Source organism: Oncorhynchus nerka, linkage group LG2, assembly GCF_034236695.1.
Source record: "Oncorhynchus nerka isolate Pitt River linkage group LG2, Oner_Uvic_2.0, whole genome shotgun sequence".
Lineage (NCBI taxonomy): Eukaryota > Metazoa > Chordata > Actinopteri > Salmoniformes > Salmonidae > Oncorhynchus > Oncorhynchus nerka.
Window position 1 is genome coordinate 40841169 of NC_088397.1, and position 24166 is coordinate 40865334.

Below are 24166 nucleotides of genomic sequence, written 5' to 3' on the forward strand. Positions count from 1 at the left end.
TGTGTAGTAATTGTCCAGTAAAAACTTTTTTATTCAACTTTAAAATCAATGAGACATCTTTTCATTGCTGTTTTCAATATGTTAATTAATAAGGATTAGCTCTTAGTATCATACACAGATGGTGGAATCAGCCCAAACTTCAGTGGAATATGGGCTGTCCGGCCATTTTTGGAATGGTGAAGTTATGGCATGGCAATTTCCAACCGTCCACTAGGGACAACATGTTACCATCTAGTCAAGCTAGGGCATTGGGGATGGGTTTGGTGATAAGCTTAAATCATGAGCTACAGCTCCTAGCATCGCATGTTCGATCCCAATGCTTGGCTTTGTTTTAAGCCTATCCCAAACTTTATCCCTAACCATAACCTCTCTTAATGCCTAACCTTAAGTTTAACCCATCCCACTCTGAATTAACGCTTAAACTTATTTCAGTTTTGCACAGTTTGACTGACAACTAACAGACAGCAAAATACTCCGGAATTAAAACAGCAACACACTCCATAATCTACAGACGGCACCACACTCCAAAACTAAAATGGCAACACACTCCATAATCTCTGTCGCCTGCAGTTTTGGCAAATGTATCAATTTGCTTTGGAGGTTGCATTGGGTCAGATAGATTTTTGGGCAACATCTTGTTGCAATTTCTCTGTCTAAATTAATTCTGTATTGATCAAAATTATGGGATTTGGCCAGACAATGTGTTAACGTTTGGTTTGGGTTGTATACCATTTAACCATATGTCGGGGTATTTGTAAATAGCCACGGGATGGTTTTTCCAATAAAACTATTTATTTCAAAGTGTTTCAAGACATTTTCATATTAGGAGCTACTTTTAAGTAAATACCTGCAGTCAACTTGTGCAATACTTTAGGAGATAAAGCGTTCTCCATTTCACTTTGAACATTATTTGAACTTATAAAGCATACCAGAGTTCCCCAGAACAGTTGAGCCAGCCACATGCTTGTTTGTAAATAACATAAAGGGAGAAGGCGGGAGCAGGTCAGTCCAGCTGGGGTCGCATTTTATAATGAAAGTTAAATGTTTTTTTGCTTTAATATAGTGATCAGGAACTTGCATCTACAGTTCTCTTTCACACAAAAACACAGTAGAGCAACACATTCGGCAGAACATTTTAATCAGATGACAACAGAAGTGCAACACAATTTGGCTGGCAGCCACACAAGTATATGAGCGTACATTGAAAAAGCAAGGTAGATCATTTATCATTTTACCGGAGAAAAATTGTCTGGATTGACCGAGAAACTGGACCAGAGAAACGTAGGTACACATCAGTCTGCTAGTTGCCGGTTTCTGGTCCTTTATTAATCTGGATTGGATTAAATAAATGCAATACAATGAATGGTGAACCTCAATGCTGCACACAGTGCATACATCTCCTCAGAATCAAAACAGATAGTGTACATTCAAGGGATCTAAAAAATGTACTTGAAATAATACCATTACTCCAAAGTATTGATGAAAAAAAGGATACATTTTAATCTCATTTGACTCAAAGTAACTTCTTCCATATGTTTGGGGAGTCTCCCACATGCCTTTTGGCAAACACCAAACGTCTTTGCTTATTTCTTTCTTTAAGCAAATGCTTTTTTCTTGACACTCTTCCGTAAAGTCCAGCTCTGTGGAGTGTACGGCTTAAAGTGGTCCTATGGACAGATACTCCGCTGTGGAGCTTTGCAGCTCCTTCGGGGTTATCTTTGGTCTCTCTGATTAATGCCCTCCTTGCCTGGTCTGTGGGTTTTGGTGGGCGGCCCTCTCTTGGCAGGTTTGTTGTGTTGCCATATTCTTTCCATTTTTTTATAATGGATTTAATGGTGCTCCGTGGGATGTTCAAAGTTTCTGATATTTTTTTATAACCCTGATCAGTACTTCTCCACAACTTTTCTCCTGACCTGTTTGGAGAGCTCCTTGGTCTTCATGGTGCTGCTTGCTTGGTGGTGCCCCTTGCTTTGTGGTGTTGCAGACTCTGGGGCTTTTCAGAACAGGCATATATATATACTGAGATCATATGACAGATCATGTGACACTTAAATAAAGTCCACCTGTGTGCAATCTAACTAATTATATAACATCTGGAGGTATTTGGTTGCACCAGATCTTATTTAGGGGCTTCATAGCAAAGGGGGTGAATACATATGCCCACACCACTTTTCCATGTTTTATTTTTTTATATATTTTTTGAAACCTTTAATTTCACTTCACCACTTTTGACTATTTTGTGTATGTCCATTACATGAAATCCAAATAAAAATCAATTTAAATTACAGGTTGTAATGCAACAAAATAGATGACAATGACATTTTGCTTGTTAAAAATGTTTATACCATATGTACTTTTGCACTCACGTGAACACATACTGTACCTCTCCTCAGTAGAATCACTTGAAGATACTGCAGGCCAGAGCAAAATAGCAAAAAGCAATCGATACACTCACAATCCATGGATATGGTAAATAAAAACCAAATGAAAGGATTTAGATGAAATATATATAAGACAATATTAATACTCGTTAGATAGGCATTATGCAATCTTTGGTTAGCAATAACTTTGAGTTAATGGAATCTAGCTGTAAAATCAATCATTTCAGTCATCTTTGAAATACAAGAGTCAAACATAATTCCTGTGTGCAAAGCTGTCTTCATAACATTCAACATATGGAAATCAGTAACTACTTCAAAAAGACCAAATATAATTACAACCACAAATTAAATAATGAATAAATAATGAATAGAATAGAATTATCTTTTCACAGTGTGAATACTACAAGGTCAAATGCCTCTAGTCTAAATTCCCTGATGGCAGAGAATAGATTAAAAGCAACCTGACATTTTAAATATTCTCCCGCCCAGAATGAAACATCCATACTTGAGTGACTTGTGATCTTATAAACTTCAAATGTGTTTTTTTTCTGTCAGTACCACAACCACTTAAAACATTTACCTTCTTATGCATTGCTTTACTTCTCTTTTACTGAGATAATTGAATTCTCTTTTACTGAGATAAATTATTCACTGATGATTCACTCTGAAACACTGATGTTTCAGAGTCATGTAAGATCATTCTTGAACTCTCAAAACTTTCAAATCTAGTGTTCCCACATGACCTTTTGTGAGTGTATGAAAGATTCTCTCTACTGCTAGAGCCATGCTGGTCTATATATTGGTTTATCACAGCGTGAGAGTGTGGGTGGGTTGATGTACACTAAGTGGTGTGGCAGGAGAAAGCTGATTGATCTACTGTTTGGTGCTGTCAGAGCAGACATGGTGTTTTCATAAATGACCAGGTCATCACCAGGTCCTCAACAAACGGAACCTTGACCCATTCAGCAAACGGTCTTATTCATGCCTGACCAACCTGGTCTCAGACTATTTCGTATTATTCTGTACGTAACAAGCGAACACACCATTCAGGGTGATATGTTATGTTTTGTATGGTATGTATTAATATGTGGATGTCCATCGTCCATTTTGTACGATATGTTACGAATTGCAATATGTACAATATGTTACGAATTTGCAGAACGTATTATATGTTACGAATTACAATTTGTTGTGGCTAACATTGGCTAGGTGGCTAACGTTAGGTAACTTGCTAACGTTAGCTAGGCAAGGGGTTAGGGTTAAGGTTAGGAGTTAGGTTAAAGGGTTAAGGTTAGGGGAAGGGTTGGCTAACATGCAAAAGTAGTTGCAAAGTAGCTATATAACATTGTAGGCTGCATGACCTGCACCAGCATCCCATGTTCTCTCCCAGTGTCATGGTTTGAACAAGGTGCTTAATTCCTGCTCATATAATACAATATGTACAGTACAGTACTACAGACAACACTCAAAGAGATTAGCTTACTGAGGTTAGTTTAATTTATTTTCTCAAGAGAGCATAGCTACATCAATGGGCTTTTATGTTTTTCTGTAGTGTATAATGTGTGTTAGCCTATATATCATAGGCTATGTATTGGATAAGGGAATAATTATTTTGGCTTTTTTTGGGCATGGCCTCATAAAATGTTTTTAATGTAGGGCTCATGAAACATATTTAATGTAAGGCTTATCAGGCTCAGGTAGCATGAGGGTTGAATTTTTATGCCGATCAAAGCTCTCGTCAAATCCAGACGTATTTATATGCGTTTGAATGACAAATGTTACTCACCGCCTGAAGTGCCACTGTACAGTCATTGTTTAGGCACTACACAAGGGTTCACATCAGCAAGAGCAGGGCGGGTCAGGGCTCATAATTGGGAATGCCTCTCCATTGCAGTGTAATGCAATGTAGCCTAGTTTTGTATACACACCATCCCAGCAGTGCAATATAGGCTATGGATAATTCTATTGAGACCACATTAGGTACACTTATATTGAGTGCCCAGCAGAGAATCAAGGATGGGGGGCATCATCGGGCACACATGAGATACTTTAATAAGCAACTGATTCTCAAACCCTGAGAAATATGACATGTAATCGACTACAAATTACATGACCCTCCCCTGGACAAAAATAAAATACTAAACTACTAAACGCTCCCACTGACTGAAATTGAAAAGCAGGACCCTCCTCCATTTTCCTCCGGGTAACTATTGTATAAATGTATATATTTCCATAATTATTTCATAATGTAGGTAACCTACATGTATCTGCGAGCTGTTGGCTAGAGCGCATGTGCCAAGACCAGAGTGTGCACATTTGCTATATAACGCAACAGTTTTTGTGACCAAACCATCAGCAGAGTTGAATGCGATGGAAACCCATTTAACTTGTATTTTTCATTTGTCACATTGGAATTTAACCACAAACATTATTGTCATGTGCACTACGTGATCACGTACAGACTTTTTTCCCCCAATAAGTCTGTTTGATGGAAACACATCGCTGGTGGAAAAAGGTGCATATTAGTTCATGCACATTTTTGAATATTCACTTGAAATTGGATGGCTAGTGATATATTATTGAGTTTAGCATTTTTTCTAAATTTTCCCTGACCAGGATTACTCACAGAAGGAGAGGACTATGGCCGAGGCACTTGGGGACCTGAAGGCTAACTTCTACTGTGAGCTGTGTGACAAGCAGTACTACAAGCATCAGGAGTTTGACAACCACATCAACTCTTACGACCATGCTCACAAACAGGTATGGTGCACCTAATCCCTCCTACCATGAAATTCATTCAGACAAGTTACATTTCAACGTTGCCAAATGAAAAATATATATAATCTACGAATGACAAAGAAAACATCAACATCTCCAAAAAAAGGGCATATTTGATTTCAAAGTACATATCAGATGAATATGAGGGGATAAAAAGGTGTTTGTTCATCCAGACTACAGTATTTGCATGACTTGCTTAACCTGAGAAAAATATTTGACCTGTGCCCTGAATGAGCATTTTCCCCATTTACTACAGTGTACACATTTATATCCCCCATTGCCCACAGCAGCTTTTCTCAAACCCTGTCCTGGGGACCCCAAGGGGTGCATGTTTTGGTTTTTGCCCTAGCACTACACAGCTGATTCAAATAATGAACTCATCATCAAGCTTTGATTATTTGAATCAGCAGTGTAGTGCTAGGGCAAAAAACTAAATGTGCATCCCTTGGGGTCCCCAGGACTGAGTTTGGGAAACACTGAACTACAGTGAACACATTATTCCACTAAAGGGGATTCTTGTCTTGCCTTCAACAAAGTTTGTGGTCCTTTGAAGCTCAGTTGGTAGAGCATGGCACTTGACATGCCAGGGAAGTGGGTTTGAATCCCTGTGGGATGCAGAAACTGACATCTGTGCAACAATGTCCCTGGAAAATGTCCACATTATTTCAAGGATTAGCCGCTTCGATAACCGAGACAGCAGACCAGCTCGGCGGAAAAGAGACAAGCTAGCTGCAATCAGGTCAGTATGGGACAAGTGGGTAGACCGCCTTCCACGGTTTTACAACCCTGGGCCAAAGTTACTGTTGATGAGCAGTTTATGCCATTTTGGGGCCGCTGCCCCTTCAGGCAGGACATACGGTCTAAACCTGCAAAATATGGAATCAAGCCCACAAAATATGGAAACAAGATCTGGGATGCCTGTGATGATGCTTCATCATATGCGTGGAACTTGCAAGTGTACAGTTGAAGTCGGAAGTTTACATACACTTAGGTTGGAGTCATTAAAACTCGTTTTTCAACCACCGTTTTGGCAAGTCAGTTAGGACATTTACTGTGTGCATGACACAAGTAATTTTTCCAACAATTGTTTCCAGACAGATTATTTCACTGTATCACAATTCCAGTGGGTCAGAAGTTAACATACACTAAGTTGACTGAATTTAAAAAGCTTGGAAAATTCCAGAAAATTATGTCATAGCTTTAGAAGCTGGATGTATTCAAGGCCTACCTTCAAACTCAGTGCCTCTGCTTGACATCATGGGAAATCAAAAGAAATCAGCCAAGACCTCAGAAACAAATTGTAGACCTCCACAAGTCTGGTTCATTCTTGGGAGCAATTTACAAACACCTGAAGGTACCACGTTCATCGGCACAAACAATAGTACGCAAGTATAAACACCATGGGACCGCTCAGGAAGGAGACACATTCTGTCTCCAAGAGATCAACGTACTTTGGTGCAAAAAGTGCAAATCAGTCCCAGAACAACAGCAAAGGACCTTGTGAAGATGTTGGAGGAAACAGGTCCAAAAGTATCTATATCCACAGTAAAACGAGTCCTATATCGACATAACCTGAAAGGCCACTCAGCAAGGAAGAAGCCACTGCTCCAAAACTGCCATGAAAAAGCCAGACTATGGTTTGCAACTGCACATGGGGACAAAGATCGTACTTTTCATACAAAAGTACAAAAGTAATGACCATTGTTATGTTTGGAGGAAAAAGGGGGAGGCTTGCAAGCCGAAGAACACCATCCCAACCGTGAAGCACGGAGATGGCAGCATCATGTTGTGGGGGTGCTTTGCTGCAGGAGAGACTGGTGCACTTCACAAAATAGATGGCACCATGAGGTAGGAAAATTATGTGGATATATTGAAGAAACATCTCAAGACATCCGTAATGAAGTTAAAGCTTGGTCACAAACTGGTCTTCCAAATGGACATTGACCCCAAGCATACTGCCAAAGTTGTGGCAAAATGGCTTAAGGACAACAAAGTCAAGGTATTGACTCACAAAGCCCTGACCTCAATCCTAGAGAAGATTTGTGGGCAGAACTGAAAAAGCGTATGTGAGCAAGGAGACCTACAAACCTGGCTCAGTTACACCAGCTCTGTCAGGAGGAATGGGTCAAAATTCACCCAAATTATTGTGGGAAGCTTGTGGAAGGCTACCCGAAACGTTTAACCCAAGTTAATCTAGCCACCGTTTCACATTTAAAAAAAGGATTTACATGACAATCAAATTTCAACCCACCAGGCGCGACACAAAACTCAGAAATAATGATATAATTCATGCCTTACATTTGAAGATCTTATTCTGTTGGCACTCCAATATGTTCCATAAACATCATAAATGGTCCTTTTGTTCGATAAATTCCATCGTTTTATCTCCAAAATTTCAATTTATTTGGCGCGTTTGATTCAGAAAAACACCGGTTCCAACTCGCGCAACATGACTACAAAATATCTAATAAATTACCTGTAATCTTTGTCCAAACATTTCAAACAACTTTCCTAATCCAACTTTAGGTATTTTTTAAAGTATATAATCAATCAAATTTAAGACTGGATAAACTGCGTTCAATAGCATATAAAAACAAAGTGGAGCGAGCTTTCAGGTCGTGCGCACCAACCACAACAGTACACTTTGCTATCCAACCAGATAGGAAATGGCTACTTCTTCATTTTTCAAAGGAAAAACATCAACCAATTTCTACAGACTGACATCTAGTGGAAGCAATAGGAACTGCAAGCAGGTGCCTTAGAAATCTAGATTCATATAGAAAACAATTGAAAACACTGTCACCTCATCAACAACAAAAATCCTGGATGGTTTGTCCTCTGGGTTTCGTCTGCTAAATAAGTTCTGTTATACTCACAGACGTAATTCTAACAGTTTTAGAAACTTTAGAATGTTTTCTATGCAAATCTACATATGCATATCCTAGCTTCTGGGCCTGAGTAGCAGGCAGTTTACTTTGGGCACGCTTTTCATCCAGATGTGAAAATACCGCCCCCTAGCCCAAAGAGGTTAACAAAAAGTTAAGCAGTATTTTGGTGTATTGCACTTGTGATTGTATGAAAGTTAAATATTTCGAATATTTTTTTATTATTAGATTTCGCACTCTGTTGTCGAAACATTCCGCTAGCAGAACCCCTAGCCGTAAAAGGTTAAATAATTTAAAGGCAATGCTACCAAATACTAATTGAGTGTATGTACACATCTGACCCACTGGGAATGTGATGAATGAAATAAAAGCTGAAATAAATCATTCTCTCTACTATTATTCTGACATGTCACATTCTTAAAATAAAGTGTTGATACTAACTGACCTAACACAGGGAATTCTTACTAGGATTAAATGTCAGGAATTGTGAAAAATCGAGTTTAAATGTATTTGGCTAAGGTGTATGTAAACTTCTGACTTCAACTGTATATGGGGAAGCCAGATGGAGGAGCCCCTGAGAAGAGCCAAGGGATGAAGGTTGTCCTTGGATGTGACACAGTGACTACGTGGCCACAACATCATATGCAATAACTTTTTAACTTTGCACAAGCTGGGCCAGGAGTTCCTCAAGAGGAAGCTGATGATGGTAGGAAGAGTACGAAAAAACAAGCCAAAACTCATACCTCAGCTGTTGAATACAGCTATCAATTCCTGTAAGTTTGTGTTCACGGCCGACACGTCCCTAGACATAAATATGGCACTCATGAGTACACTGCATAGGGATGGGAGAGTCTGTGTCCAGGGACATTTAAAAAACAGAAATCATAATGGACTACAATGCCACAAAAGGAGGGATGGACATTTTAGACAAGCTGGTGACTGGTTACAGCTGCAAAAGAAGAACCCTAAGCTGGCCACTTGTGATATTCATCTTGGACATCTCAGCATACAGCACGTTTGTCATCTGGATGGCATTGAACCCAGATAGAGGGAAGCACCAGAGGAGACGGCACTTTCTCAAAGAGCTGGGCAAGACATTGGTAAAACCACAAATCCAGAGGAGGCAACATATCCCAAGGACCCCAGCTTCTGCAGCCATCGTGAGGAGGATGCTGGTTCCCCGTCCACCTGACCCACAGAACCAACAACTCTAGTACCGGAAGTAAGTGTGAATGATGTTGTTGCATGTGTGTGTATCTGTCTCTCCAACCTTGGCCTGCTGTAACTATATATGTGAGTGAGATGTTAGTAAAATTCCTGAACTAAGTGTTTTCATCATTCTACATTGCAGCCGGTAGCAACAACAACAAGAAGCGCTGTGATATGTGTTTACCCAAGAAGGACAGAAAGACACAGTAAACATGCATCAAGTGCAAGAAATCCATTTGCAACACACAGACAGTAAAACTCTGTCCCTCATGTGGTCTGTAGACTGGCCTTAATTTGTGTTCAATGGGGTTCATTTATCATTTCCGTAAAATACTGTATGTAAAATGTGTCCTTCCAATTTGTTCAGGTCAAAGCAATAAACATCAATAGTGATGAAAACCTTGTTTCATTTATATTTGTTCAAGATAAACATGATTTATTCCACCCATGTCTTGATTTTGTTTGCAAAAATATATATATATATTTTTACAAATAGCTCTTTTATTGATAAATGTGATCTGGCAGAGTAAATAGCAAATATAAAAGAAGGATTTTTAAGTCTTGAGACATGGACTGTGTATGTATGCCATTTGAAGGGTGAATGGGCAAGACATACGATTTAAGTGCCTTTCAATGGGCTTTGGTAGTAGGTGCCAGGCTGCTGGGTTTTTCACGCTCAACAGTTTCCTGTGTGTATCAAGAATGGTCCACCACCCAAAGGACATCCAGCCAACTTGACACAACTGTGGAAGAATTGGTGTCAACATGAGCCAGCATCCCTGTGGAACGCTTTCGACACCTTGTTAGAATCCATTCCATGACAAATTGAGTCTGTTCGCAGAGCAAAATATGGTGCAACTCAATATTAGGAAGGTTTTCCTAATGTTTTGTACACTCCGTGTATATTAAGGTTTTTGAGGTTTGATCAAATGTGACCAGATATCTCTATTGAATGTCAAATTTAAGTGGTTCCCTTAATTTTTTTTTTGATAAAAGTACAGACTCCGAGCTTCAAAATGGTAAATACACTGTAGTTGAAGGAAACATGGGAAAGTTATGCTGCTTTGAATACTTGATATCCCACTTAGGAGGCAAGTAGAAAATACCCATGAAAGATTTTGATGAGGTTTTCACACTTGCTAAATAGATTTTCTTTGTTTACTCCCATTCAGCATTGTTCACAACATCTTAATCATTAGTCCCATCCATCTCTTTAAGAATTCACATGCAGATGCATGACCAACTGTCACCATAGTCAACCTCCATGATCTCAGCCAGTCTTTGTTAGCCAGGAAGTATCCTGTCTTTCTCCATATAAAGCTCAGCGCTTCTCCTTGGCTAAACTAGGCTCATAATCATATTTACGGATCACATACAGGTTTGTAATTAAGGCCTAGAAAGTTCACATACGCAAGAAGGCATTTCTGGATTATTTTTTTTTCTCTTTCTTTCTTTCTTTCTTTCATTACTGTGAGGTAGGAACTATTGTCAAACATCCCCGATTCTGTAACGAGTCACAAATGTAATTAATATTTGTTTAAAGATCACATGCTAACCTAAGCTGAACTGTATCTGCATTAGTAATTTAGTATTAACATCCATTCTCACTTAACAAGCACAGGTCAATGAATAAACCAGTTTTCAGACATATACATAACACTGACAGAGCTAATTCCTCTAGCTGGCTGTATTATCCTACACACAAGGAGTAGGGTGAAGTTTCCCTTAGATCTTGGGTCAGAATTGCATTGTCAGTATTGCAAGGTTAATATTGGGGGAGGGGAAGCTGATCCTAGACCTGTGCCTAGTGTAAAACTACTTCCCGGAGCAGCCTACAACAGCATAGTTGGAACAGTCTAAATATCAGTTCCACTTTGACAGCTAAAAAGCAGATTGATGAGAACCAAAAAGACAGTAGCCTGGTTTAGATCTACATGTGATTTAGCAAACTCCTGTGACCAGGGCAGTTGTAGCTGAAGCGTCACACAGATCTGGTCTAGGCTAGCAGGTGAGTGTTTAAAGGTGTCATAAATTAGAGTACTTCTGTGATGGTTCTCTCAACAGTATCCGTTAACAAAAAAAAAACGCTATTCTGCAAAACAATAACATGACAATGTCACATGCATTTCATTGTGCATTGTGTATTTCCATGTAAGTGATAATGCCCAAGAAGCTGGTGTTTGGAGGATATATTGGCATGGGTGGTGTTAACTGTGCCAATATATCCTCCAAACACCAGCTTCGAGGGCGTTATCACTCTTATCCCTTTATTACTAGCTAGCCAACTACGGCTAATTTACAGTCAGTCAAAGTGCAGCCAGATTAATAGCAAAGTAGCTGCATTTGTTTAAGCTGTTTTCTAGTGACATTTATTTGGATATATCCATAATAATGAGCTAATGAGTTGCAATTTCGCCTGGCATAGAAAATGTGCTTTCTCGTAGGGACACGGTTGTAGCCAACAACACAGCTAACACAATCACTTCAAACTGAATCTGGAAAGACTGCAAACTAACTGACATTTTTTCAATTGACAATTATTTGTATATATCCATTAAAATGATGCTAGCTGATTCATGATTTCGACTGGGGTGGGAAACGTTGCTTGTCTGTTCCGACGCGTTCATTACTATGGGACAGCTGGAGATCGAATTTGAATATTGAAACAATGTTGCAAAAGTCGGAGAGACAGAGAGCAAGGTTTTTTCAAATCTCGGGCTGTTGAAAACTAAATGTTAGTTCAAAAGGAATGTGAGATAATGTCTAGATGCTTTTTATAGTGGAGATCAAGTGTATAAAGTGCCTGGCTGTGCTGGATTGGATTGCACAGTCAGATGGAATAGAGTAAATAGGCATTTTAAAAGATTAAGCCGGTGGTAACTTGTGGAATAGACACAGGATGTAATGCGATTTTAACCAATCAGCATTCAGGATTAGACCCACCTGTTGTATAATATATTAATAAGTAATGTAAAGACTATGACATTTGGCTGAACAAAAGATTGTGTCTGCATATACAGTCATTTATCTACATTACATTCTACCTTCGAGGGCAACATTTGCATCAATAGTCACTTGTACCTACACCTCACTTGTAGAATGAAAAGGCTAAATATTTTGGAGAGCCTGCAAGAAGTAGAAGCTCAATAACATGTGTCTATTGGACAGGCTCGTCCTATACTGTAAGCCCAGCACATGAACAATTGCCTGGCCCCTCTGCTCGATAATCCTGAGAGAAGAGGCTACTTAACATGACAAAATTATCTCGGATGCATACAAATAATCTTCTGGCTTTGTGACCCAGCCACTCTAAATGCAACCACCAGAGTACTTCAAAGAGGTAAGGTCACATAGCCTTGCTGAGTTGTGTGTAATACAAAAGAGCCTGTGTAGAATACATAAGGTGGAGCCATTCGTGGGTTTGGGTAATTATAGAGCCCTATAGATGATCTATTCTATTAGGTGAAAAATAAAGATATATTATGGAAAATGTAGGGTTAGTTCACTCAGGGGTAACAACAGTTGTACAGACAATAGTTGTGGCGAGTAACGCTAAACACTTATTTAAAGAACACTAGGTGCATAAACGCTAATTACAAAATGTGCATAATCTGCATGTGTTTATGGTCCACCACATCCTTGGTTGTCACACAACTGTTGTGGGAAAAATGCATTGTATAACTTCTGTTCCACTGAGTGTGCACTCAGTCCTAGGGTATGAGTCTATAATTAAACACGTTGTAAATTGTGAAGCAATGTGATCAATAAACCTCACCTTCCCAATCACTGCAATATTGTCTTGTTTTGATATGTGCTTCGTTGAATTAAAAACAGTTGTAGGGTTAACTGTAAGGATATGGTAACCAATTAGCGAACGTCAGGATTGCTGATTTAGAATAAGTTGGATAAGGTTAGCCAACGTGAATGAATGAGATGTGAGTTGTTGTGGCATAAAATGTGTACATATAATATTCTTACAACACGTGCCTCCAGAGATTTACAGCACTGTGGGTGGCTGTCTGATACTGTACAGTTAGTTTAAAACCTTCTCCATAGAGAAATTATATCTCCATTGGGATCCAATGCCTTATATTGGAGAGGACCATCTAAGGAAATAAAAAATGATCTGAAAGAGTAATATCACTTAATTCAATTAGTTTGGCCGGAGTAAGCTACTCCAATGGCTGACTCTGTACAGTAGATAATGAGTCTGGTGATATTTCTTCTCTCTGCCAGAGACTGAAAGAGCTGAAGCAGCGGGAGTTTGCCCGGAACGTGTCCTCCAAATCCAAGAAGGATGGCAGAAAGCAAGAGAGAGCACTACGACGTTTACATGAGCTGGCCGAACAGCGGCTGGAGGGCCAACGGTGGGTGGAACAGCCAATGGACTCGTATGTGTCCCTATATGACAGAATTGCAACAGGCTGTAAATTAGTTTTAGAACGAGTTGGAATTGTAATTTACGTAAGTTAAAATACCTATCAAAATAAATGTTAGATGTATTTATTTTTGGGGGATGAATAAGACGATGAGCACGGTTACATGCACACAATGTGATAGTAGTGTGGATAGTCTAGTTAATATAATAGTTCATGTAGAACATGTCCACGCTTTGCAAGAAGAACAATTTCCCATCTCAAATCTGGCTGCTTGATGGGACTTTTGATAAATGCAGAAAATCGGCAATCAAAATAAACGTTCTACCACAGTGACCGTGTTATTGTGTTATAATAACAATAACACTATTTGATTCTGAGTTCAGACATATACAGTTTGTATGAAAACCAGGTGTTTTAAATCGGTGTATGTTTACTTTGATTATGACCTTACGCCGATTACGATAAGCAGAGTAAGGTGTTTGCATGACTAATGCTATACTCTGCCTTCTGCCATAATCAGTTTAATATATAATTATTGTTGTGCATGTAAACATACTCATTGTCACCAGTTGTTTTTTGGTGTTGATTTTTGGATGTTGGCTGCTATCATACTGATTCTAGTGTCAACTCCTTTCTGTGCAGCGTACCTGGTAGTGGACCCATGTTCCGATCTACCACTGTGGCCGTGGAGGGAGGCTACAGGGAAGCCCGTGGTGACAGAGCCAGCAGCCGGGCACAGAACAGCACCCAGGAACACACAATGTGTCCAAACGTCACCTTAGACACACTTGCAGATAACACCAGCACCATTCAGGCCCAGCAAACTCCCAGCACTGTGGCCGGAAAGTGTGGCCAAAAAATCTCTTTCTCCTTCCCTAAAAAGGCCTCTCTGAAGCTGGAGTCTTCGGCGGCGGTGTTCTGCCAGGCCGGGGAGGACGGGTCAAGCAGGCATGCATGTAGACAGAGGCTCAGTGTGCAGCTCAACTCCCCACGGCCTCCCACTGGCCTAGACTCCCCCAGCCCCCCTGCCAGCGAGAAGGCTCTGCATAACAAGGGGAAGATTCACATTGCAGGCTCACAGGTTCAGGGGTTAACCAATGCACCACCGGGGTCAGACAGCTCGATGCCCCCAGCTGATTTGTGCACTATCCTCGTTTATTCTGAGGATGTGGCTTTTCCCTGCACAGTCCAATCTTCCATGTTTCTCTCCCATTCAAACACATTAGATGACTGTGAACTGGACATGGTGCAGGGAAGTCTAAAAAGCAACTTGGCTGAACAAAGACAGGAAACTGAGTTGGAAAAAGGACAGAGGACAGAGCCTGACAAAATCATGTTAGCAGATAATGTCTCCCATAAGGGAGGACACCCATTGTTGAACTGCGCTAATCATTCGAATGAAACAATTTACACTCAACCCCAAGACAAAGATCTACGTGTGTCAGAGGATGAGAAATGGACAGTTGCAAGGCCATGTAAACCTTTCCACTCTATCCTCAGTAGAAATGGGAAAACGGTGCTCCAGTGGCCCTCTGAGATGTTGACATTCACCAGGACAAGTCCATCTATTTCCTTCAGCTGCAACCCACTCCATTTTGACTTCAGAGCCTCCACTAAAGATGCTGGCTGCAGAGTGGTGGAAAGAGATGTCGAGAAATCAGCTGAATTAGCTAAGAAGTCCTACAGCGATGAAGCAACCCTGGAAACACGTGAGCTGTTTAAGAGCTTGCCAAGCCCAGAGCGCATCCTTGTTCAGGAGGATTGCGAGAGGCCTAAAAGTCATGGTTGCGAGGAGCCAAGCAACACACTCATCAGAAAGGATGAGCAGTGTTGCAATTATTCAGCACAGTTGGCAACCACAAGCTTGACACACACAGCTATGGCTGTGGACACACGCAGGTGTTGTAGCACAAGCCAGAGGAGGAGAAGGCGGCAGGGGCACAGACGGATGACTCACCAGGGGGGTGACAGATATGAAGGGGCAACAGAAAGATTTGGTAATTGCCTGACACTTCCCAATCATTGTGAAAGACTTGATGACCAAATAAGTGATAGCAGTGCAAAAAAAATTCAGCCAGACGAGCCCAAGCAATCACCCTCAATTGAGGGCAACGAGGGGAGAATTGAAGCTTACAGAGACACAGCAGGTGTTGTGAGGCAGGCATTGGCAGAGTGTGTGAATGGCACAGCAGCTAGTCTGGCCCACTCTGATGAGGCTCTCCAGGGTCCAGGACAGATCAACGAGGGCAATATGCGCAATCAGCAGTCCAAACACATAAATGCAATAGAACACACATCTCTCAACTGTGGATCTCTCCAGACCAACCCGGTCATCACAAGTGCAGACCAGACGAATAAAATATATCCCACACTCTTAAAACACCAGCCACTCCCTGAATCACTGTTACAGGAAGGTGGAAGATGTCGAAAAAGGACTATGGATGACCAAACTGTCGGTAGTACTTGTGTGAACTCTTTGCATAAACCAAACAAGAGGCGAAGAAGGAGGAGAAGGGCATGTGGAGCTCATCAGAGTTCAGTGGCTGACGTGAGCTGTGGAGAGAGATATGAGCAGAGTCGAGGAGCAAATGGCATTAGCCCATGCACTGGCTCTGACTCCCCTGGACCTGAGGATAAATTGAACCCTGATGCACTTGAGAAGAGTATTGACAGTGTAAATGTCAGATCCAGCTGCAAAGGCCAGATCAATGGGTCAGATCTCAAGAGGTATATTTTTGATTCCGGAGCTAAGGGCTCAGATGTTATTGTTGCACATAAGTCTGTGATGAGCCCAGATCAGCCCAACTTTCACAGTAAGAGTGATGGCTCCTGTAAAGTATTTCTACCAATAGGCAATGGGAAAATGTCAGAGACCTTGAATGCTAGCTACACAAAATTAGAGCAGGAATCATTTAACTCAAAGGACTGTTACAGGTCCACACTGGACAGACTGGAGAAGCATTGCCTCCAACATCTCCAAGCCCACAGGAAGGCTATGGACTATCAAACGTTCCCTGACAAACTGAAACCAGTTTTAGCCAGCCCGCACATCCCTGTGTCCTCCCCCATAGTACTACACCCTGTACAACTTCCTCTACCATTATCTACCTCCATCACCATCCACCAGACTTTCCTGCAGCACCATGCTGACTTCCTCCAGCCACAGCCCCTACTCATGTCACCTATCCTCCCCTTCACTCACCTGCCACTGGGGGCAGAGGTTTGCTCACACAGTCACTCTCCCTTTATTTACCAAGACCCAATTTCGGTCATGGCACGACCGAGCCTGCACCCCATGACTATGTCCTTTCACCCCCTGCCTCGCACTATGTTTCCTCATATATTCCCACATCACCACACTGTCATCCCCCTACAACCTCTGTTTTAAGACTCCATTGTCCCCTATAGAATTATAATTACTAGTGTAGCCCTCTTTGCTTTGTAAAGTCTGGTTTTGACGACATAGTATATACACTATATGTACACAAGTATATGGACACCCCTTCAATATGTGGATTCGGCTATTTCAGCCACACCTGCTGCTGACAGGTGTATAAAAATAAGCACACAGCCATGCAATCTCCATAGACAAACACTGGCAGTAGAATGGCCTTACTGAAGAGCTCAGTGACTTTCAATGTGGCATTGTCATAGGATGCCACCTTTCCAACAAGTCAGTTTGTCAAATGTCTGCACGGGTAGAGCTGCCCCGGTCAACTGTGTGTGATGTTATTGTGAAGTGGAAACATCTAGAAACAACAACGGCTCAGCCGAGAAGTGGCCACACAAGCTCACAGAACGGGACCGCCAAGTGCTGAAGCACGTAAAAATCATCTGTCTTCGGTTGAAACACTCAATACCGAGTTCCAAACTGCCTCAGGATCAAACATCAGCACAATAACTGTTTGTCGGGAGCTTCATGAAATCGGTTTCCATGGCCGAGCAGCAGCACACAAGCCTAAGATCACCATGCGCAATGCCAAGCGTCGGCTGGAGTGGTGTAAAACTCACCACCATTGGACTCTGGAGCAATGGAAACGCGTTCTCTGGAGTAATGAATCAAGCTTCACCATCTGGCAGTCCGATGGATGAATCTGGGTTTGATGGATGCCAGGAGAATGCCTGAATGCATAGTGCCAACTGTGCCAACAATTTGGTGGAAGAGAATAATGGTCTGGGGCTGTTTTTCATGGTTCGGGCTAAGCCCCGTAGTTCCAGTGAAGGGAAATCTTGACGCTACAGCATACAATGACATTCTAAATTATTCTGTGCCTCCAACTTTGTGGCAACAGTTTAGGGGAGGTCCTTTCCTGTTTCAGTGCCCCATGACAATGCCCCAGTGCACAAAGCGAGGTCCATACAGGAATGGTTTATCGAGATCAGTTTGGAAGAACTTGACTGGGCTGCACAGAGCCCTGACCTCAACCCTATCGAACACCTTTGGGATGAATTGGAATGCCGACTGCGAGCCTAATCACCCAACATCACTGCCCGACCGCACTAATGCTCATGGCTGAGTGGAAGTAAATCCCCATACCAATGTACCAACATCTAGTGGAAAGCCTTCTCAGATGAGTGGAGGCTGTTATAGCAACAAAGGGACACCAACTCCATAATAATGCCCATGATTTTGGAATGAGATGTTCGACGAGCATATAGTGTACTGGGAGTGCTTTGTTAGAGCGTTAGAACGTTTATCTATTATTTTAGGGCAGCTCTCATTGTATTTATTTATCTATTGTATATCAGAAAGCATAGCGTTCTGTGTGAAAATGTGTTTAGACATCTTCTCTGTCGAAACATTGATTATTAAAATATTGCATAGGAGCTCTTAGAGGATGCGGCTCTCCTATTCTTTTTCAAGTGTTCTACTCCGCTAGCCAGCAACTCGCCTAAACAGATGCGTGTTTCTTTCGCCTCCGAAAAATCTATTTCCAGAATGGGTTATCGAACACCCAAGAATTTGATAGAGGTTTCCAACACTTCTCCACTGTCAGTGTGTTTTCTTGTTTTGCATAGTTCCATTTTAAGGTTTTATCAGCATCAGCTTTATCAGACTTTGAGGGTTGAGTTTTTAATAATTCACTATGGATTATAATAGTGTTTACCATTATGTAATGGGAATATGTTTTAGAATTAATATATTGTGCTTAAATGTTATCGTTTTAATGATTCCTTTAAAATAGTTCAAATATAATTCCACTTGGGTGGAGGAAAGATATTCCATTGTGTCATCCATTATGTAGGTACAGTTGAAGTCGGAAGTAAACATACACCTTAGCCAAATACATTTAAACTCAGTTTTTCACAATTACTGAGATTTAATCCTAATAAAAATTCCCTGTTTTAGGTCAGTTAGGATCACCACTTTATTTTAAGAATGGCAAATGTAAGAATAATAGTACAGCGTTATTATTTATTTCATCACATTCACAGTGGGTCAGAAGTGTACATACACTCAATTAGTATTTGGTAGCATTGCCTTTAAATTGTTTACCTTGGGTCAAACATTTTGGGTAGCCTTCCACAAGCTTACCACAATAAGTTGGGTGAATTTTGCACCATTCCTCCTGACAGAGCTGTTGTAACTGAGTCAGAGCACACGCTTTTTAAGTTCTGCCCACAAATTCTCTCAAGGATTGAGGTCAGGGCTTTGTGATGGCCACTCCAATACTTTGCCTTTTGTTTTCCTTAATTAAGCCATTTTGCCACAACTTTGGAAGTATGTTTGGGTCATTGTCCATTTGGAAGTCCATTTCCGACCAAGCTTTAACATCCTGACTTATGTCCTGAGATGTTGCTTCAATATATCCACATAATTTTCCATCCTCATGATGCTATCTATTTTGTGAAGTGCTCCAGTCCCTCCTGCAGCAAAGCACCCCCACAACATGATGCTGCCATCCCGTGCTTCACGACTGGGATGGTGTTCTTCGACTTGCAAGCCTCCCCCTTTTTCCTCCAAACATAACGATGGTAATTATGGCCAAACCGTTTTATTTTTGTTTCATCAGACCAAAAAGTACGATCTTTGTCCACATGTGCAGTTGCTTTTTAATGGCGGTTTTGGAGCAGTGGCTTCTTCCTTGCTGAGCAGCCTTTCAGGTTATGTCGATATCCACGTTTTTCTGTACAGACAATTCTTTACCAGTTTCCTGCATCATATTCACAAGGTCCATTGCTGTTGTTCTGGGATTGATTTGCCCTTTTCACACCAAAGTACATTCATCTCTAGGAGACAGAACGTGTCTCCTTCCTGAACGGTATGGCGGCTGCGTGGTCCCATGGTGTTTATACTTGTGTACTATTGTTTGTACAGATGAACGTGGTTCCTTCAGGTGTTTGGAAATAGTTACCAAGGATGAACCAGACTTGTGGATGTCTACAAAAAAATGTTCTGAGGTCTTGGCTGATTTCTTTTGATTTTCCAATGATGTCAAGCAAAGAGGCACTTTGCAGGTAGGCCTTGAAATACATCCACAGGTGATGTCAATTAGCCTATCAGAAACTTGACATCATTTTCTGGAATTTTCCAAGCTTTTTAAAGTCACAGTCAACTTATTATATTTAAACTTCTGACCCACTTGAATTGTGATACAGTGAATGGTAAGTGAAATAATCTGTCTGTAAACAATTGTTGGAAAAATTACTTGTGTCATGCAGAAAGTAGATGTCTTAACCGACTAGTTTGTTAAAACCTAACCGACTAGTTTGTTAAAAAGAAATTTGGGGAGTGGTTGAAAAACAAGTTTTAATGACTCCAACCTAAGTGTATGTAAACTTCCGACTTCAACTGTATGCGGATGACTCAACACTATACACGTCAGCTACTACAGCAACTGAAATGAATGCAAGTTTCAGAGTGGTTGGCCAGGAATAAGTTAGCCATAAATATTTCTAAAACTAAAAGTATTGTATTTGGAACAAAATACTCAATAAACCCTAAACCTCAACTAAATCTTGTGATGAATATTGTGGAAATTGAGATGACTAAAGTGCTTGGAGTAACCCTAGATTGTAAACTGTCGTGGTCAAAACATATTGATACAGTAGTAGCTAAGATGGGGAGAAGTCTGTCTATAATAAAGCGATGCTCTGCCTTCTTAACAACATTGTCAACAAGGCAGGTTCAACAGGCCCTAGTAATATTCGAACCTTAACTACTGTTCAGTCATGTGGTCAGATGCCACAAAAAAGGACTTAGGAAAATTGCAGTTGGCTCAGAGAGCTAATATTAATAATATTCATGTCAATCTCTCTTGGCTGAAAGTGGAGGAGAGATTGACTTCATCACTACTTGTATTTATGAGAGGTATTGACATGTTGAATGCACTGAGCGGTCTGTCTAAACTACTGGCACACAGCTCGGACACCCATGCGTACCCCACAAGACATGAGGTCTCTTCCCCTGTCCAAGTCCAGAACAGACGATGGGAGGCACACAGTACTGTATAGAGCCATAACTACATGGAACTCTATTCCACATCAAGTAACTGACGCAAGCAGTAAAATTTGATTTAAAAAACAGATTAAAAAAATAACTTAAACACCTTCACAGCGAGGACTGTGAAGCAACACAAACATTGGCACAGACACATGCATACATAGACACACACAAACACGATAACATACGCACTATACATACACATGGATTTAGTACTGTAGATGTTTGGTATTGGTGGAGTAGGGGCCTGAGGGTACACAGTGTGAAATCTGTGAATGTATTGTAATGTTTTTATAATTATATAACTGCCTTAATTTTGCTGGCCCCCTGAAGAGTAGCTGCTGCCATAATAAATACAAAATACAAATACAATGGTAGGGACTAACTGAGCTGGTCTTGGGTCATTGATAAGTGATTGTTTCAACGCAGCCTTGAAATGCGTGGACAGAGCCCAGGAGCAAAGATGATTTTGATGGACTGCCTCATTCCTATAGAGTATCTTTAGAATTCAAGGCACACTTCCACAGCATTCTGCAGCGATACGTCATCCCATCTGGTTTGCGCTTAGTTTGACTGTCATTTGTTTTTCAACAGGACACTGACCAAAACACACCTCCAGGCTTGGTAAGGGCTACTTAATAAAAAAGGAGAGTGATGGTGCCGCATCAGGTGACCTGGCCTCCAAAATCACCCGACATCAACCCAATTGAGATGGTTTGGGATGTGTTGGACAGCAGAGTGAAGGACAGCAGAGTGAAGGACAAGCAGCCAACATGTGCTCTGCATATGTGGTAACTGTTTGGAAAGCATTCCAGGTGAAGCTGGTTGAGAGAATATCCTGGCAGTGTGGTGCCAGGATAACAATCTCTCCCTTAACATGACCAAGACAAAGGATATGATCGTGGACAACAGGAAAAGGAGGGCCGAGCATGCCCCCCATTCTCATCGATGGGGCTGTTGTGGAGCAGGTTGAGAGTTTCAAATTGACTTGATTTGGCACAAAAAAAAGATTGGCAGATCCTCAGAAAGTTCTACAGCCACACCATCTAGAGCAGGGGTGTCAAACTCAAATACCCAGTGGGCCAAAATGTAAAACCTGAACAAAGTCACGGGCCAACATTGAACAAATTAACCTTTTAATATGGACCCAAACAAGTTTTGCTTTAACATTGAATATGGAACAAGCATCGCTTATTACCATACAATATATAATTTAATAGTGGAGACATGCAAAATCGAATTTCAAATGAAAAAACACATCAATGGCATTCATTTATTAAATAAATAAAATTTAAATAAAAATTGTATGCCTTTTCTATTTGCAGCCTTCTGATTTAAATACCAAAATAAACTTTTTCCACTGGCTAATAATTTTACAAATAAAATGATAATAAATCAATCAACCATTCAAGCCCATGCCTTGTAGCAAGAAAAAGTGCATAAAGAAAACGTTAATTATTGCACACTGGTCTAATCTGATGTGCCCAAGCCAGATACCTGGCATCTCTTCTTGGATGCTAGTTCATCAATATCTGGGCTCAAGCTCTGAGCTGAAGAAATCCTCAGTATCGAGCGAAGATGTTCATCAGTCAGACGTCTCCTGTGAGTTGTTTTGGTCATCTTCATCGAGGAGAAAAGTTGCTCGCATAGATAAGTGCTGCCGAACATGGAGAGCATCTGAGCAGCTTGGTTGCGGAGCTGAGGCATTGTGTCAGGGATGAACCGTGGAAACTGTGCGGCGCCCACAGCATCATACTTTGACTTCAGCGTGTCGTTGCACTGGAGTTCAATCAGCTCCATTTGGATGTTGGTTGGTGCATTTTCCACATCAACTGCGAAGGGATTACTAAGCACTCAGCGGCGAGAACACTGAGTTTTTCAGCAAACTGTGCGCATGGGAACACGGCGGTAGAGATCTGCGCTTTTATGGATTGGCAGCAGGGAAAATGGCAAGGGTTTCCTTGCAGCATCTGATTCTCCCACAGGCACAGTTTAGTTTTGAAGGCCCTCACTGCAGCGTACATGTCTGTGATGATGCGCCCCCGCCCCTGAAGCTGCAGGTTCAGCGCATCGAGATGGCTCGAGATGTCACAGAGAAAGGCCAGCTCACACAGGAACTTTTGCTCCCGGAGCTCTGCTGTATCCTTCCCTTTGGTTTCCAGGAATTGACATATTTCCTCACGCAGCTCGAAACATCTGTTCAGTACTTTTCCTCTGCTTAGCCATCTCACCTCTGTGTGATACGGCACGTCTGCGTATTCCGAACCACACTCCTCCAGAAAATATTTAAACTGGCGGTGATTTAGACCTTTGGCTCTTATAAAGTTAACTACCTGTGTTACTGTGGTCATAACATGTTCCATCTTTAGGGCTTTGGCACACAGTGCTTCCTGATGTATGATGCAGTGGTAAACAGTTAGCTCACCTGCACAGTTCTCTTCCCGCATCTTCTCCCGAACCATGCCCACCAGTCCACTCTTTTTACCGCCCACGGGCCAGAGTTTGACACCCATGATCTAGAGCATCCTGACCGGTTGCATCACTGCCTGGTATGGCAACTGCTCGGCCTCCGACCGCAAGGCACTACAGAGGGTAGTGCGTATGGCATCACTGGTGCCAAGCTTCCTGCCATCCAGGACCTCTATACCAGAAGGTGTCAGAGGAAGGCCCTAAAAATTGCCAAAGACTCCAGCCACCCTAGTCATAGACTGTTCTCTCTACTACCGCACGGCAAGCGGTACCGGAGCGCCAAGTCTAGGTACAGAAGGCTGAATCCACAGATTCCTGAACATTTAATCAAATGGCTTCCCAGACTATTTTAATTGACCCCCCCCCCTGTTATTATCTATGCACACTCAATTTACCTCTACCTACATGTACATATTAGCTCAATTGCTTCGACTAACCTGTGGCCCCACACATTGACTCTGTACCGGTACCCCTGTATATGGCCTTGCATCTGTTATTTTGTTGTTGCTTTTTAGTTATTTGATATTTTAAATTTTTTTTCGTCTAATATTTAATACTCTTTATTATATATATACAGTTAAAGTCAGACGTTTACATACTGTTATGCAGGTGAGTGAGGAC

At 41.3% G+C, this 24166-nt stretch overlaps 1 protein-coding gene and 1 pseudogene across 1 annotated transcript in view; both read left to right on the forward strand.

Moving 5' to 3' along the window:
- Nucleotides 1–17140, forward strand: part of LOC115145222 (zinc finger protein 804A-like) — a 36756-nt gene extending 19616 nt beyond the window's left edge. Inside the window, exons 2-4 of the mRNA XM_065021662.1 lie at nt 4998–5141; nt 13490–13620; nt 14275–17140. Of these exons, the coding sequence (XP_064877734.1) occupies nt 4998–5141; nt 13490–13620; nt 14275–17020 (3021 nt within the window). The 3' untranslated portion in view covers nt 17021–17140. The remainder of the gene's footprint in view (nt 1–4997; nt 5142–13489; nt 13621–14274) is intronic.
- A 4647-nt stretch (nt 17141–21787) lies between these two features.
- The window catches only part of LOC115144771 (mitogen-activated protein kinase kinase kinase 12-like), a 12007-nt pseudogene continuing 9628 nt past the window's right edge, over nt 21788–24166 (forward strand).